Here is a 14,495-nt window from a genome sequence, read left to right as displayed (position 1 = left end):
CAAAATGTATTACATGTTAACAGTGTTTTTTCTACTTCACACTGTTCAATACCAATTCTCCACTGACCAGGGTCACAGGGTCCATTTCCTTATTCCGTTACAACCCATGAGGGAAGGAGCCAAGCAGTCATAGGCTGGAGTTAAGAAATGATAGGAACTGATACAGAAGGGGGGCATGTCTTCTTCACCTCCTTCTTCGCTACAGTATATCCATTTATTTCCAATTGTCAATGTCAAAAGGGACTAAAATCTATAAAATTCATAGAAAATCAACGTGCCAATTTGCTCAATTTCTCTAGGACTCCATGACACCTCCCCTGTCCTCCATAATCCCTCAAGCAAGGTGTCAAGACCCTAATCCTGTCAAATCACTCTGCCAAGCCTTTCCTCCGGGCAAGGCCAGGTGGCAGACCATGCATACATGGACCATTGTCTTCTCATCAGGTACCCAGGATGTGCTTATCTGCGCATATCTCCAGCTCTGCATAATCCCCTCTCCCTCCTCCATATGTTAATCCTGTGTGACCCAACCTCTTCTTAATATATTCATGATGTAATCTGTGTAACCCAACCTCTTCTTAATGTATTTATGATGTAACTGGGATATATTTTGCACTGTATTCTGGGACATGGAGGGAAATTTCAAAAGTTCATGTCATCCCTTTCTCGCTGTTCAATCTCGCCTTGAACCTGTTGCGCAATAAACTTGGATCTTCTGCAGTTTGCTCCTGTCTCCGGCTGAGCTCCTTTTCTTCCGCAGGGACCCGCGGACCTAGTCCGACGAGCTGGGTGGCAGAGTAGCCCCGCACCCAGATTTTACCGTAACAGAACAAGAAGCTGTTGCTGGGAGGAAACTAGTGGGCACCCAGCACCGCTAGAGCCATAAGTGGTTCTGAAAACTGGTCTGCAAAGGGTTCTGTGCTACATGATCTCTGCTTACAGATGAGTATGGAAAACAGCTTATTTGTTGCTGGGCTCTGTTGAAAACAGCTCCATATAAACCAGGAAGTGACCACTCCAGACAGTGGAATGACTCTTCTTTTCTTATCTCTCTTAGGCAGTTGAATGTGCATGTGTACTCCATCTGTTTCCCCTCCTCCCATTCCGTTGTGTGGGCCCTGAAAACCCATGCTATGCCACTGCCACTGACCCATCAAGCTCAACAGTCCTAACGAAAGCTCCCCAGGATTTCAGAGAGGGTCTTTCCCAGCCCTATCTGGAGAGGCAAATGATTGCAAAGCATGTTGTTTACCATTGTAGCTCCTGTCTTACAGAAAGGCCCAGGTTCATCCCCAGTATCTCACAATAGGCCTGGAAATGTCCACGGTCTAAAACTGTTGAGAGCCAGTGCTTGTCAGTATAGACAATACTGAGCTAGACAGAGCAGTGATCTGACTCTGTATAAGATAGCTTCTTACGTTCCACTGAGTGGCAGTCTTTCTCCACTCCTAGAATTGTTGTCTATAAAGCTAAACAAGGCAGCAGGTTCAGTGATGTCATATTGGGGTGGTGCACTTCTGGTAACCAGTACTTCTTAGCAGATAAACACACCACAATATTCTGTACAAGCTGCATCTTCCAGACCTACATCCAGGCCCTTCCGTTTACAATGTTAAAGTTCTACTGGCAAGGGCACAACGCATCCCTCTGGAATCCTTCTGGAAAAGCTCAGTCTTTCTGGAAAAACTAGACATGCATAGAGCACAGATGGTGTTGTTATCATTGACAGACAGGAAAAAGAGATGATCCGATACACAAAAACACAGCATATTTTATTTGAACCAGTTCCTTAAAGAACTTGGTTTATTACAGATCTGTAACTGTACATATAGTTTTGGTTTCATCTAAACACCACAAAATATGGCTTTATCCAGAATGAGCAAACTGGCTGCAAAAACACAAATGTGCTACACAGGAGAGAGACAACCACTGAGAAGAAGTATGCAAGATCTGAAGGAAAGTGGTTTTATGAAGATGAGGGAAAGATGCATGTTTCCCATTCAGGAGTACGCAACAGGAATTATTAAAGTGGGTTTCATACCCTGAGGGCTAAAATAACCCAAATGCGGATATGAATAACAGAATCACAGGTGAACTCTTCTTCCTGGTCTTCTGATCAAGTGCAATAGTCTTAAGTGCTGAAAAGCTCCCACAAAATCAGTGACTAGATCCGCTTTTTCTCATCAAGAATCTAGTTCTGAAAGGGTGGAAGCATGAGAGATTCGAAACAGAATCGCAGCAATGGTTCTAAAACACGTGAAAACAGAAACTGAACAAAATCACTTCCTTTGTGTTTGGGACCCACTTGTTACAACTTGATCCTGTGCATGATTACTCAGAAGTACACACACCCCTGAGATTTACTTGCTCCCAAATTGGTGCACATGGATTTTAGCCTTAGGCTGAAATCCCAAATGCTTTCTAAGGAGCAAATCCCACTGAATGTCAAGGGACGTACTTCTGAGTAAACATATATGGGATGGGCTGTTGGCCTTGTACGACCAACTCAGGATTAAATGTAAAAAGTTCTCTGATGTTATCCTCATATATACATTTGACATTTTGTCTTCATGTTTTTTGGCACAGCAAAAGATATATATGTTCAGGAACTCTCCCCAGTGAAAGGAGCACCTTTCAGATACAGCAATAATATAAAAAACAACAACCACGAAGACCTGAAATTCATGTTTCACTCAAATCCAGAGGTCAATCAGACTGTAAGGCAGAGAAAAAGCAATCTGGTACATCAGCACTCTGTACATCAAAGGGATTCCTCGTGTGATCATTTGTTATGATTCCAAGGCTGTACAACAGTCCCATGCATTCATCCTGAGTCTATTTCCTACATGTAAACATATGGTAAAGCGCCACTGGAGTGTAGTCTTTGGCTACATCCAACAGGTCCACAGAGGCAAGAGTAACTGGAGTAGTCTAATACTGCCTTGTAAATAAGCCCTCCAAAGTTGCCAGCCCCCCCGCCCCCCCAAAAGTTACCATAATAGTCTATTGGGAGGTGGCAAAAGGATGGGGAGCTTCATTTCTATGCTGGGCATTGAGGAAGGGACTTTCCCTCCTCTAGCAACCTGCTTGGTTTCTATGCTGGGCTCAAAAGAGGGACAGGGTGCTCAGTTCCTGCTTTGCCAGCCTGCATACAAAGTCCTTAAATACAAGGCTGGTCCAATAAGAAAATGACATGCTGTGCCATAGTTGATTAGGGAAGTGACACAGGTATTTGGCTTTACACTCTAAACAGCTATTGGAAATAGTGTGCAAGCTACCAGGAGGAATAAGGGTTCCCTAAAAGCAGATAACAACAGACCTTGGTGTAGATGAGGAAGAAAATGTTTTTGATGAATGTTCAGCTGTGGTAAATTAGAGCAATGCTTTACAGGGAAGAACCCATTTCTATCCCACCCATGTCACAACAAAATGCAATGGTAAGAAACTCACTTTTCTTTTACAATAGTTCTGTATCAAACCAAAACAAACTCATTTTAAATTCCACTTTTTGATTTTGTTTTTTCAAAAGTCTTCATATTCCCAAATTGGGTTTAAACGGCATTTTCTTGACCAGTAAACACCAGTCTTGACTGAGGTATATCCCCTGACGTAGCAAAAGCAGGTCTGCAAAATCGCACAGAAGTTGTATATTTGCAGCAGGTTGAAGTTTTCAGTATAAAAACCAACAGAACAAACAAAGAAGTGGGTGTTCTCGTCTTGCTTTCAGTATTTGAAAAACAGAAAGCTTTGAAAGACGTAAGTAAAGCCAACAGTTAATAAGAGAATGTGGCTAAACCTGGGCCAGTAACAGAGGACGTAACAGGAAGACAGATGAACAGGCCCTAGAGTACAGGTTTGCCTTTCCAGTTTTAGAGGAAGTTTCCAGTTGCAGAGAATCTCTGCAGTGCAGTATTGCCATAGGTCAGTTCCTGAATTCGTTTTTTTTATTATTATTATTTTATTTCTGGTTCATTCCTCTTATTAAAAGGTATCAGCTTAGCCCTCAGGGCTACTTTGAGCAGGAGTCATTTATAAAAACAGGAGGGTGTAGGAAGTCTCTTCAGGCCAAGCAGCATAAACAGGGATAGTTCACACAGCTAATTGGATTCTCCTTTGTAGACCAATTCTACAAAGACACAGAAGCCTAGTTTCTCCCAGTAATAGTCCCGTTGAACTGGGCACAGCAAAGATTTGAGAATTCCACCCAGATCTGATGCCCTTTCTTCCAATTATTTGAAGGGTATCTGAGCTTGAATTCGAGTCATCCCTTCTGACGCTGCAGCAACAGGCAATGTGGCGCCCCCTTCTGACAGCCAGGCGAGAACTTGAAACCACTCTTAGCAGCCATTTTGCACTCAGTTTCTTCTCACTTCTTTTGCAGAAATTTCATTTTGCTACCTAAAAGGAAAAGCATAAAATAAAGAAAAATGGTAAGGTTGAGACATGCATGGACATGCCTATTTCACTGCATTCATTAATCGCTTCCCATGAAACACACCGAAGCAGTCAGCCATAAAAACGTCAGCAACGAAACGTACAAAGAAACAATTTAAATCCAATACATAAACAGGCTGAGATAAGAATCTTCACTTTAAAAGCTTGTTGGGAAATGAAGGCCTTCAGCTAGTGCCAAAGAGATAACATTAATTACACTTGTCTGGAGGAAGTTCCAAAGGGGAGATTCCATCGCACCAAAAGCCAGATTTCTACATTGTACAGAAAGAACCTCAGGATGAGATGGTATCTGCACAAACTTTAACCAGAGGGTGCTCTAAACACTTCTACAAGGCCTACATCAGCTGTGGTGTTAAGTTTGGTGTGGATACGGGTGATTTTGACCCGAAAGTATTTTGTAAAATTCTCACAGCAAGCTTCCAAGCAGTTGGTTGCATCCTGCCCAGGGCTACATCTCACCAGCCCATTCACCGTTTGGAAAAGCTCCACTGCGGGTGCAATGGAGGCAGAGAAGGAGGCTCATTATCAAGGCTGAAAGGTTTCCTTGGTAGTTCATAGTTACACAAATTACAAGTGACCAAGGCAGCCAAGAACAAGATTGAGCATTATTTACCCAGACTACGGAGGATTTTGTTCATCCCACTTGGCTCAGACTCTGGAATGGTCTCCAAATACTCCAAGGCACGGACTTCAAACAAGCCTAGAAAAAAGGAAAGCATCACTTAGACATGCATCTCTCTTTTGGGATGAAGTTTCAAACAAGATTACACATAGGAAAGCCCACATGTGCCCCAAAGAAAGGAAATACCCGTACATTGCCTAAAAGGGATGAGTGCATGGATGCAGCCAGGCATCCTGTTCATAGCCTCCTATTCTGGGTTGGAGATGCTCCCACCTTCTCCAGCCTTTACCTCCTCCATGGCAAAGGGAAAGTTCAGCTTCTTAATTATTTCCCGGTGCACTACCCAGGCAGTTGGTACAAGAGCTGGAAGAGAGTCTGAAGGTTTTCCATCACCTCCAATTCTGGTATTAACTTAAGTGAAGGGAAGGGGCCTCTTCTCCTGTCCATCATGCTGACAGCTACCTGTCTAATTCTTTAATAAAGTAAAGCCAAGCCAGCCTTATTGTTTGAAGGCATTTGAATTTCATTACAATCTTGTTTAAAAGTTAAACAGTTTATCTACAACTCCTTGGAAGTGTGGATAAGCCTTAACCCCACTTCCCTAGAACTAAATAAAGAATGCTTTTGGGGAAGGCAGCAAAGGAATGTCACTGTTTCCAAGCTCAGAACCTGGAGGGGCTCACAACTGAAGGCAGCAGCACCTTCCCAATCCCAGAAGAAGAGCACAGGACATTCTGCAGGCACAAAGTAGCTCTGCATTTCTACCATTTTCACTTGGTTTATTTTAATCAATTTTCAATGAAAATTTCCAAAACACAGGGTCATTTTTTAAAAATCACCATACGCAATAGGTAGGGCCAAGAAAATAAATGGCCATCCAAAACAAACGTGTCCCTCCAAAATGAGGAGAAAGCAGGTGGTCAATGGTCCTGGTTACCTGCAGTAGCAAAACATTTTAGAAGGTACCAGATATTGAAAAACAATCCAACTTGGATTCCCCTTTGGCTGTTTTAAATACTTGTGCAAGTACCACAATTGTTCTACACAAAACAAGAATAAGGACTGGATTTGGCAAGCATCACCTTTAACCCCGCTCTTCCGTAGCTCTCGATCCTGTATGAAGCCAGCGAACATTTGCGTCTCCATGAAGATGTCTAGGAAATGGCGCACATTGCGGGAGGTGTGGGACTTCCGGAAGGGATCCCGCTGAAACACCCGCTCTCCTTTCTCAGTGACGTGCATGTGCAGGGAGTAGTGCCCCACAATCTCCACGAAGAAGCGCACAAAAGCCTCTGATACCAACAAGTCCAGAGTCACATCACCTACCAGAAGGCACAGAAAGCAGTCACATCTCAACCTTTGGAGAGATCAACCTCGACTTCATTCCCAAAGGCTATGAAGGGACCACACATCCTATTGGGTGGGTCAGAGCCTAAATCTCTACCTATATATCTCTATTTAAACAGAGATAACGAAACTTGGCGCACAGCTCAGGATGTCAACAGCTTCAGTGGGTACAATAACTGCACTTTTAATGGGGAGCTAGGTAACCATCAACATGGATGTGCAGCAGTAAGGGTGGGTCTGGGAATCCAAACAACCACTTCTCTGTTGCCAAGCAGTAGGATGTGTGTGCAGTTTGCTGGAAGTGGGAAGCACTGTGCATGTGCTTTTCCCAGTCACCGTTTCCCCACTGCAACCTCCTCTCCTCCCCATTGTCCCTGGGGAGTTAAATCCCCTTTCTGACACTTTTTCCTCTGCCAACCACTTTGTCACTTTGCAGTGGAGATGTCTGGAGATTTCCACACCACTATATTTTCATGGGTTTCTGCTTTTTCATTATTATGATTATTTTATTTTTTAAGTTTTCCAGTTTTACAATTACACCTTTTTCCTATTCTTACACAATAACTCTGCTTGACTTCCCACCCAGCATTCTATGACAGTTCTTTTTACATCTTGCTTAGCTGCATATACATTAATTCCTTCACCCTATTTTCCACACTCTCATATTTTTCATATTAGCAATCTATATATCTGAGGTCAGTTTTTTGTAAATATCCCCCTAGATACTCCCACTCACTCCTTTCTTATTTTAAATGTCATACTGGTAAGCTCTGCACATTCAATTAGTTTGTATAGCCATTGTTCTTTCCCTGGGGTCTCTCTTTGTTTCCAGTATCTTGCATCTACTATCCTTGCTGCTATTGTTGCATATAAAAATAGGTTGTGGGCTTTCTTTGGTAACTCATTCCCAATTACACCTAGAAGAAATGCTTCTGTTTTATTGGAGTAAGTAAATTTGAAGATTTTCTTTAACTCATTGTACACCATCTTTCTGATCCAAGTCACCTTGTGTGTAATTCCGCTCCCGAGACAAGATTTCATTTCTCTCTTCTAAGATCTGTACGAGTGCAGCCTGGAGCTTGTGAGGTAGGATTTCATCTTCATCTGAAACCTTTAAAATAAATGGGGAGGAAGCAGAATGGTGGTAGTTAACATGTATTCCAAAACAGGACCATGTGATGTCACTAAAATGTTTCATGAAGTAATTATGTCACGTACCACATGAAATTATTTCAACATGCAGTTTAAGATGGCACACCTCATGGCTATACACAATTAAAGTATGGAACCAATTAAAATTTATGTTTAAAGCAGATGGGGTGGTTTCCAATGTTCATCACACACAGGGCGAGCAGACCCACTGAAATCAATGGACTTAAGTAAGTGAAATCCATTTATTTCAGGGGATCTACTCTGAGTAGATCTGAAGCGAGCAGACCCACTGAAATCAATGGACTTAAGTAAGTGAAATCCATTTATTTCAGGGGATCTACTCTTAATTGTACACCACTCATTATCAAAAATATTTTTTAAAAGCATTGCAGATTTTGATACAACCACTACAGATTTCTAGCCCCTAGAAGAAGAATTCAAAAACTAAACAAAAATCCAATAAATATTATAAGGTCACATCTTAAGACAGATGCTTTGAATAACCAACTCCCATGCACCGGCTCCAATGCAGAACAGACCAGTGGAGCAAAAAAAGGAGGACTGCCTGGTGTGAAGAAGTTATTCTTCCTCTATTGTTATATTAGAAACTGAGGTGGAAGATTCAAGAAAAGGAAAAAGGGCATGCTTCTTCACACATCACATGAACTACAGCCTGCAATTTGCTACCATAAGATGTGGCAATGGCCACTACCATGAACAGAGGATCAGATAAACAGACAGACGATAAGAGAAACTGATGTACTCCTGAGGACATTTATAGCTTTCTATAATTGAAACCGAAACAAATCTTAGCTAATTGCTTCTATTTAACCCTTTGGCCTATTTAACCCTTGGCCTGAACTCCTTAATTCTTGTCCTCAGTTGGATCAAAATCTAGATACAGCTCCCTGCTTCTGCCCTCATGCAAGCCACCCTTCCTTCCCTCTCTGCCTGCCTCCTCGCCACCCACCTTGGCCACTGCTGAAGTTTAAAACTGTAAATTCCTCTGGGCAGAGACCTGTCTTTTGACATGGACAGAGATACCATTACACAAACAACAACGGCCTGAGATTAGCAATGCCTTTCAAACATTCTAATATACTGAAGTACTAGATATTGGGCAAATGCAATGACCCTATTACTACTGAGTACTCCTTAACCAGGAGTTGTGCATTAGAACTATAAAGCCTAATGACATTTCATTTTGCTTGGTGGACAGTTTGCACTGAACAGTTTGTCAGTCTCCCCTGCTTTGCCTGGGGGAGCACCTTCGGGCAACAGGGGAAAAGGGAAGCCAGCAGAGAATGACAACACTAGATATTATTTTAAGAACAGCTGACTACAGGAAACTCTCGACTGTCTAGACTCTAGACAATGAGGAGAAGAACTCTTGTGGAGAGGAAACACAGAAAATAGAAACAGCAAGATGCTAGAGAGACAATAGCTTTCTAAAGACCAAAATACAAGTCACATTACAAGTATACAGTGGTACCTTGGTTTGCAACTGCTTTGGACTACAACCATTTTGGATTACAACCACCCACATCAAACCCAGAAGTGCATGTCCCTTTTATTTTTTTGGATTACAACCAATTTTTTTGGGGGGAGACCCCATTGGCAAAAGCACGCCTTGGGTTACAACCTGTTTTGGTTTACAACCAGACCTCCAGAACGGATTATGGTTGTAAACCAAGGTACCACTGTAGTTTGTCCTTGTGCATTTTTATTTCAGAACAGCAATCATGGGGCAGGCAGCAATGATCAGGACCAGGACTGAAGAAAGTGGGGGAAGGGACTTAAACCTTTAGCACCCATCCCCTAAAAGCTATTTGTGTGAGAAGCAAAGCTGCCATTGGTCCCAGCAGAAGCTTCTCTCTGATGCAAATAGTGACTCAAGGGGGGCGGATTTTCAGCAGAACTATGGCATGGGAAGAAAAGGTTTAAAAAATCTCCACCCCTGCAATTCCCAGCATTTCCAGATAGGGCTGGGAAAGACCTCTGCCTTAAACCTGATCTAGACAGGCAATCATCTGACTTGATATAAAGCAGCTTCCTATTTTCCAACAATAACCATAGTTTACGGATTGGACAACACAGTAAACCGAGGTTAATTTAAAGCAGAAGCTTCCAGTCTCACTGCAGCCATGCTGGGGGTGGGGGAGCGATGGAGAGCACAGAAGTCCAAGGGGAGCTAGGCTCATTCCTATCATGCCAAACCACGATGACCATGGGCTCAAGCAGTAGGGACCCCCATTGAACTTAAGACCCATATGCTCATCCTCCTTCTTCCCAAGCATGTCTAGGAAAGTGTTTAGTTTCACTTTCCACAAGCTTGTTCTTAGGTGCAAACCAAATATTGTGGTTTAAAAACACACTCTGGTTAATTAAGCAAGCCAGCTTTGTAATCTATTGTTTGAAGTTAAGTTTGTTTAGAAACTGACTAAAGTCTGGGGTTCATGGTGACTCCTTCCTGCTCCTGCACATAGTTTGAAAAAATGCTATCTCATTATGTGAGAAGTGGGCCAATTGGAAATTTTGGCCACAACCCCCTACTAAGTTTCAGCTGTCTTAGGAAATACCACTTCCCCACAGAGATCACTTGCTGATACCTAAGCCACTCAAATGCACAGACAAAAGAAAAACTCCCTTGGGCAATCTTATCTCCCCAGAAGCCCAGCATTCTGCAATCCCTCTTCCCAGTCCTCAGACCCACAAAATGACAAGACTAACCATCCTTGATGTCCTTTTTCCTCGTCAGTGTAGACAGTTTTGGGCAGAGTTAATCAGGTAAATGGCAAATGGGAACAGATTAAACCCCGACTTCCCCCAGCTCTGCAGTCTCAATCCAATTTGTTCCCTGTTCATTTTAAGCTTAAACAAAGAGTCAGCATATCTGAACATGGATCTCCAATGTGCAGTTTGGTCCTTAGCTTCTTTTGTGTATTTATCCCCACTCCACTGCCTGTAAGGCCCCATTCGGGGGGGGGGGATTATTCTGCTTGCTTGTGAAGCAGCCAGTAGCTAAGTAATTTGACTCACCTGTTGTAAAAATGTATCTGCACACAGATCAACAATCAGTACCTAAGGAAAGAGATAGATGGTTACTGCATATAATCCACAAACCCCTTGTGCAACCCACAGTCGTCCTATCCTGATTCATATGACACTGTGACAACAGGCTATTGTCTGGCTGCACGGAACAGATAACACAGATCAGATAACATAAGCACAACCCTTCTTATCAGGTGACCGTGGTGTCCATCAATCGTTGGCAATCCGGGATAGGACAAAGTTATCGCTTCATAGCTCTGACTTCAGTTCAAGCACTTTGGTGGAAGCTATTGCGCATGGAGGGAGTCACATCTACAATGGCAGCACATTCCAACTGAGAAGAGAAGGAAGGGGGAGCGGCCTCTACAAATAAAAATTCAGATCCCCAGCCCCATCAGAGTCTTTAAAAAGTTATTCTGTGTAAATGGGCTATTGAGCAAACAGTTATGCTGATACCAATGGAGAGCATTCAACTAACATGTTCCATCAGGACAAGAATTGCTCTGGAGGGTTGGGGGGATGCCTAGATCAGATTTAGGGGGTGTGGGAGGAAGGGGACAGAACATTCTACTGCACAAGCAGAAATCCATGGGCTGATGAACATTCATGTAGCACTACACTGGATACAGTGTATCACTGATGGACTCAAGGTTCGTGCAAGCGTAAGAATTAAGCTTATTGTCTTAAATGAATAGGTCACCCCAGAACACACCACTAAAACTTTCACCCTCTCCTCACTAATATGGTGTAATAACTGGTGCACCACCACCCCTTACATTTCCTCCTGAGGTTTTCTCAGATCTCACCTCTTCAATGGGCAGGTCCTGGAGCTGAGTTAAGGAGCAGGAGAGGATGCCAATAAGGAAAGGGGTGGGTGAGCAGACAATGTCTATCATAGAATCTGGCAGGACAGGGATATAAGTGTGTTGCCAGGTGAACGGGTAGAGTGCTGCAACCACAGCATGACCACATTTGGACAAGGTGCTAAGTGAGGAAAATAAAACACAAAAACATTAGTCAGTATATGAAGTCCCTGACTGATGAAAAGCACCCCTAATTTAGAGAAATTAATTTAGTACAGGTAAAGGCTAAAATGTGATGTCTATAATGGTCCCATGCAAGAGAAAATATGTGCTACTTTTGGAACGGTACCACTGCAAAACAGAGGTAGTTAACTGCAAGAATGAATGCTGTCCCATAATAAATACTCCCTGGTTCCAGAAAGCCAGAATCTTAGCGTGAAAGAATACAGGGTTTTCCATGGCATGAAAGTCTTCTAAGTGCAATTTGTTTTTTATGGAGGAAAATTCACACATGCTATCTCCCACCACAATTATGAAGTTGTACAGTTCCAAGATGACTTTGCAATGCACTTTTCCTGAGGATGAAGGAGCATAGGAATATAGGAAGCTGCCTTATACCAAGTCAGACGATTGGTCCATCTAGCTAAGCATTGCCTGCACTGACTTGGCAGTGGCTCTCCAGCATTTCAGACAAGATTGGAAATGCCAGGGATTGAACCTGGGACCTTCTGCATGCAAAGCAGATGCTCTACCGCTGATCTACAGCACTTCCCCAGGTGGCCCTGCAATTCCAGATTTTGGTGTCAGGTTCCATGCAAGCTACACCTTATGTGCAAACTTATGTAAAGGTAGACCAATAGTCTTTTTCCCCATAGTAATTCATGAATATCTGCTTCACGTTTCCAGAGTTTGCATTTTATGGTGGCTGAATTTGGATGATGATGGTGATGATGATGATGATAGTCTATATATGCATTAACGAGAAAAGTTGCAATTATTCTGTGGCATGAAAGGTTCAGAAAGGGCGGGGGGAAACACACGCACACGAAGGTCTTGCCAAGCCAGGCAGGGGACTTGTCATTTCAGTCTCACCTCAAATTGTCAGCAACAAAGATCACCCTCCTTTCCAGCAGGAGAGAAGCGCAGACTTGGATCAAGTGAGAGACGCTGAGGCACTTAAACAGGCATTCAAAGTCAACATGTTCCAGACGCGAGTCCAGGGGACGGCAAAGCTCAATTACCTGAGAGCAGACAATTGTAAATGAGTTATGGACAAGAAGTGAGCTAGTTTGTTGTTGTGTTCTCTCCTGAAACCCAAAATGTTGAGGTGGTACAGTGATACCTTGGTTGTTGAACTTAATCCGTTCTTGGAGTCTGTTCAACTCTCGGAACGGTTCAAAAACCAAGGCATGGCTTCCGATTGGCTGCAGGAGCTTCCTGCACTCAATCGGAAGCCGCGGAAGCCGCGGAAGCCACATCAGATGTTCAGCTTCCCAAAAACGTTCACAAACTGGAACACTCACTCCCGGGTTTGCGGTGTTCGGGAGCCAAAACATTTGAGTACCAAGGCGTTTGACAACCAAGGTATGACTGTATTCAATTAAATAATTATAGGAGCAGAAAGGCTTCCTCTCCTCATGCACTATGCCATCCCCAAATCTGATACAAGGGTTGGGGGAACCCCCAGAACAGATTTAAAGGGGTGCACAAAGGGGAAGGGAAGTCCCACTGTGCAAATGGAAGTCGTTCCGCTCATGCATTTACTTAGGTGTGTGCTCATAGACTTGGCAAGCTCTGAATTGTATCCCAAAAGGACAGATAAAGGATGCCAGCAACCCAGCAATTGCTTTATGGCTTGCACATTCTGGGCAGTGAAGCAAGCCTTCCCCCGGGTTCCTACTGCAATCATGGTGATCATTCCTCACGCCTTTGCTAGGCAACAATGCCTTTTGCCATTACCTCATTTCCTGCTCCCGGCAGGAAACTCTTCACAGTGATGGTGCGCCCAGGAGCAGGGAACGGTGCCTCCATGACGCTGCGCATGAATGGGTGCACCAGGGCTGGGGACATCTCACGCCTCTTCTCCACTTCATCCAATATCTGCATGAGAAGAATTTACTGTTACAAGACTGGTTCTTCCTGGCCGCGGCACAAGTGAGAAACAGCTGGATAGCTCAGCTGGTTATAGCGTAGTGCTTAGAGCACCAAGACTGCAGTTTTGATCCCCACAAGGGACAGTTCCATATCCCTGCATTGCAGGGGGTTGGACTAGATTATTCTCAGGATCCCTTCCAACTCTATGATTCTATGAAAACAGAGAGGATTGACACTTCAGCACTTCAACTGATGTCCTCTCGTAAGATGTGCTGTGTTACTGGCACATGATATAAAGGCACATTCATTTCCCTCCCCCAGCACAGATGTGTCCTTCATTGTAATGGCACAACCATCCAGAGAAACCAGTTTTCCAAGTTAATTCACCAGAAAAGTAAGTGAGTGAGTAAATCACCGTGTCACCAAGTGTGGGCGGTCCCCACCCACTCAGGACACACCCCTAGGTGCATCCCCCCAATTCCACCTTCCTCACATTCAATTCCTCACTCCTTCACCTCCTCTAGCTCATTGTGAGCCACTTTCAAAGTTTGTTGTCAGCATTCTTCCAGACTCCTGCCGCCCACGCTTCCTTCACAATACTTTATTAAGTCACGGAATTGCGTATTTAAATGCATACACATCCCATTTGTTTTCCACGGCTGTCTCTTTCACTTTTCTAAGTGGCCACTAGTATGCCTGGAGTAATACTGATTGTGTAATGAGATCTGAGATCTTACTGTATGTTACACTGTGCATCTCAAGGCAAATGAGGCGGCGGCAGTTTTACCCTGGGGCCAAAGCAGAAGGCAATCCAGTTCAACCCCCTAATCCTATGAAAAACAATGAGTGCACATTTCCTCCTTGCTCATGAATTCACACCTAAAATCCATCACTATGGTGCATGGAGGATGTAAATGGTACAAAGAGAAGGCCAAAAGATGCTTACAATTGAAATGCTATTAAATGTTAAT

At 43.5% G+C, this 14,495-nt stretch overlaps 1 protein-coding gene across 1 annotated transcript in view; it reads right to left on the bottom strand.

Annotated features, from left to right (window-relative positions):
- Nucleotides 1–1,751: 1,751 nt before the first annotated feature.
- The window catches only part of DENND2C (DENN domain containing 2C), a 56,359-nt gene continuing 43,615 nt past the window's right edge, over nt 1,752–14,495 (bottom strand). Inside the window, exons 12-19 of the mRNA XM_081194692.1 lie at nt 13,390–13,530; nt 12,523–12,671; nt 11,434–11,611; nt 10,616–10,657; nt 7,430–7,535; nt 6,160–6,399; nt 5,069–5,155; nt 1,752–4,398 (exon numbers count right to left, since the gene is read on the bottom strand). Coding sequence (XP_081050818.1) covers nt 4,367–4,398; nt 5,069–5,155; nt 6,160–6,399; nt 7,430–7,535; nt 10,616–10,657; nt 11,434–11,611; nt 12,523–12,671; nt 13,390–13,530 — 975 coding nt within the window. The 3' untranslated portion in view covers nt 1,752–4,366. The remainder of the gene's footprint in view (nt 4,399–5,068; nt 5,156–6,159; nt 6,400–7,429; nt 7,536–10,615; nt 10,658–11,433; nt 11,612–12,522; nt 12,672–13,389; nt 13,531–14,495) is intronic.

The sequence above is a fragment of the Podarcis bocagei genome (assembly GCF_964188305.1).
Source record: "Podarcis bocagei genome assembly, chromosome: 5".
In the NCBI taxonomy this organism is placed as follows: Eukaryota; Metazoa; Chordata; class Lepidosauria; order Squamata; family Lacertidae; genus Podarcis; species Podarcis bocagei.
This window is presented reverse-complemented; position numbering and strand designations above follow the sequence as displayed.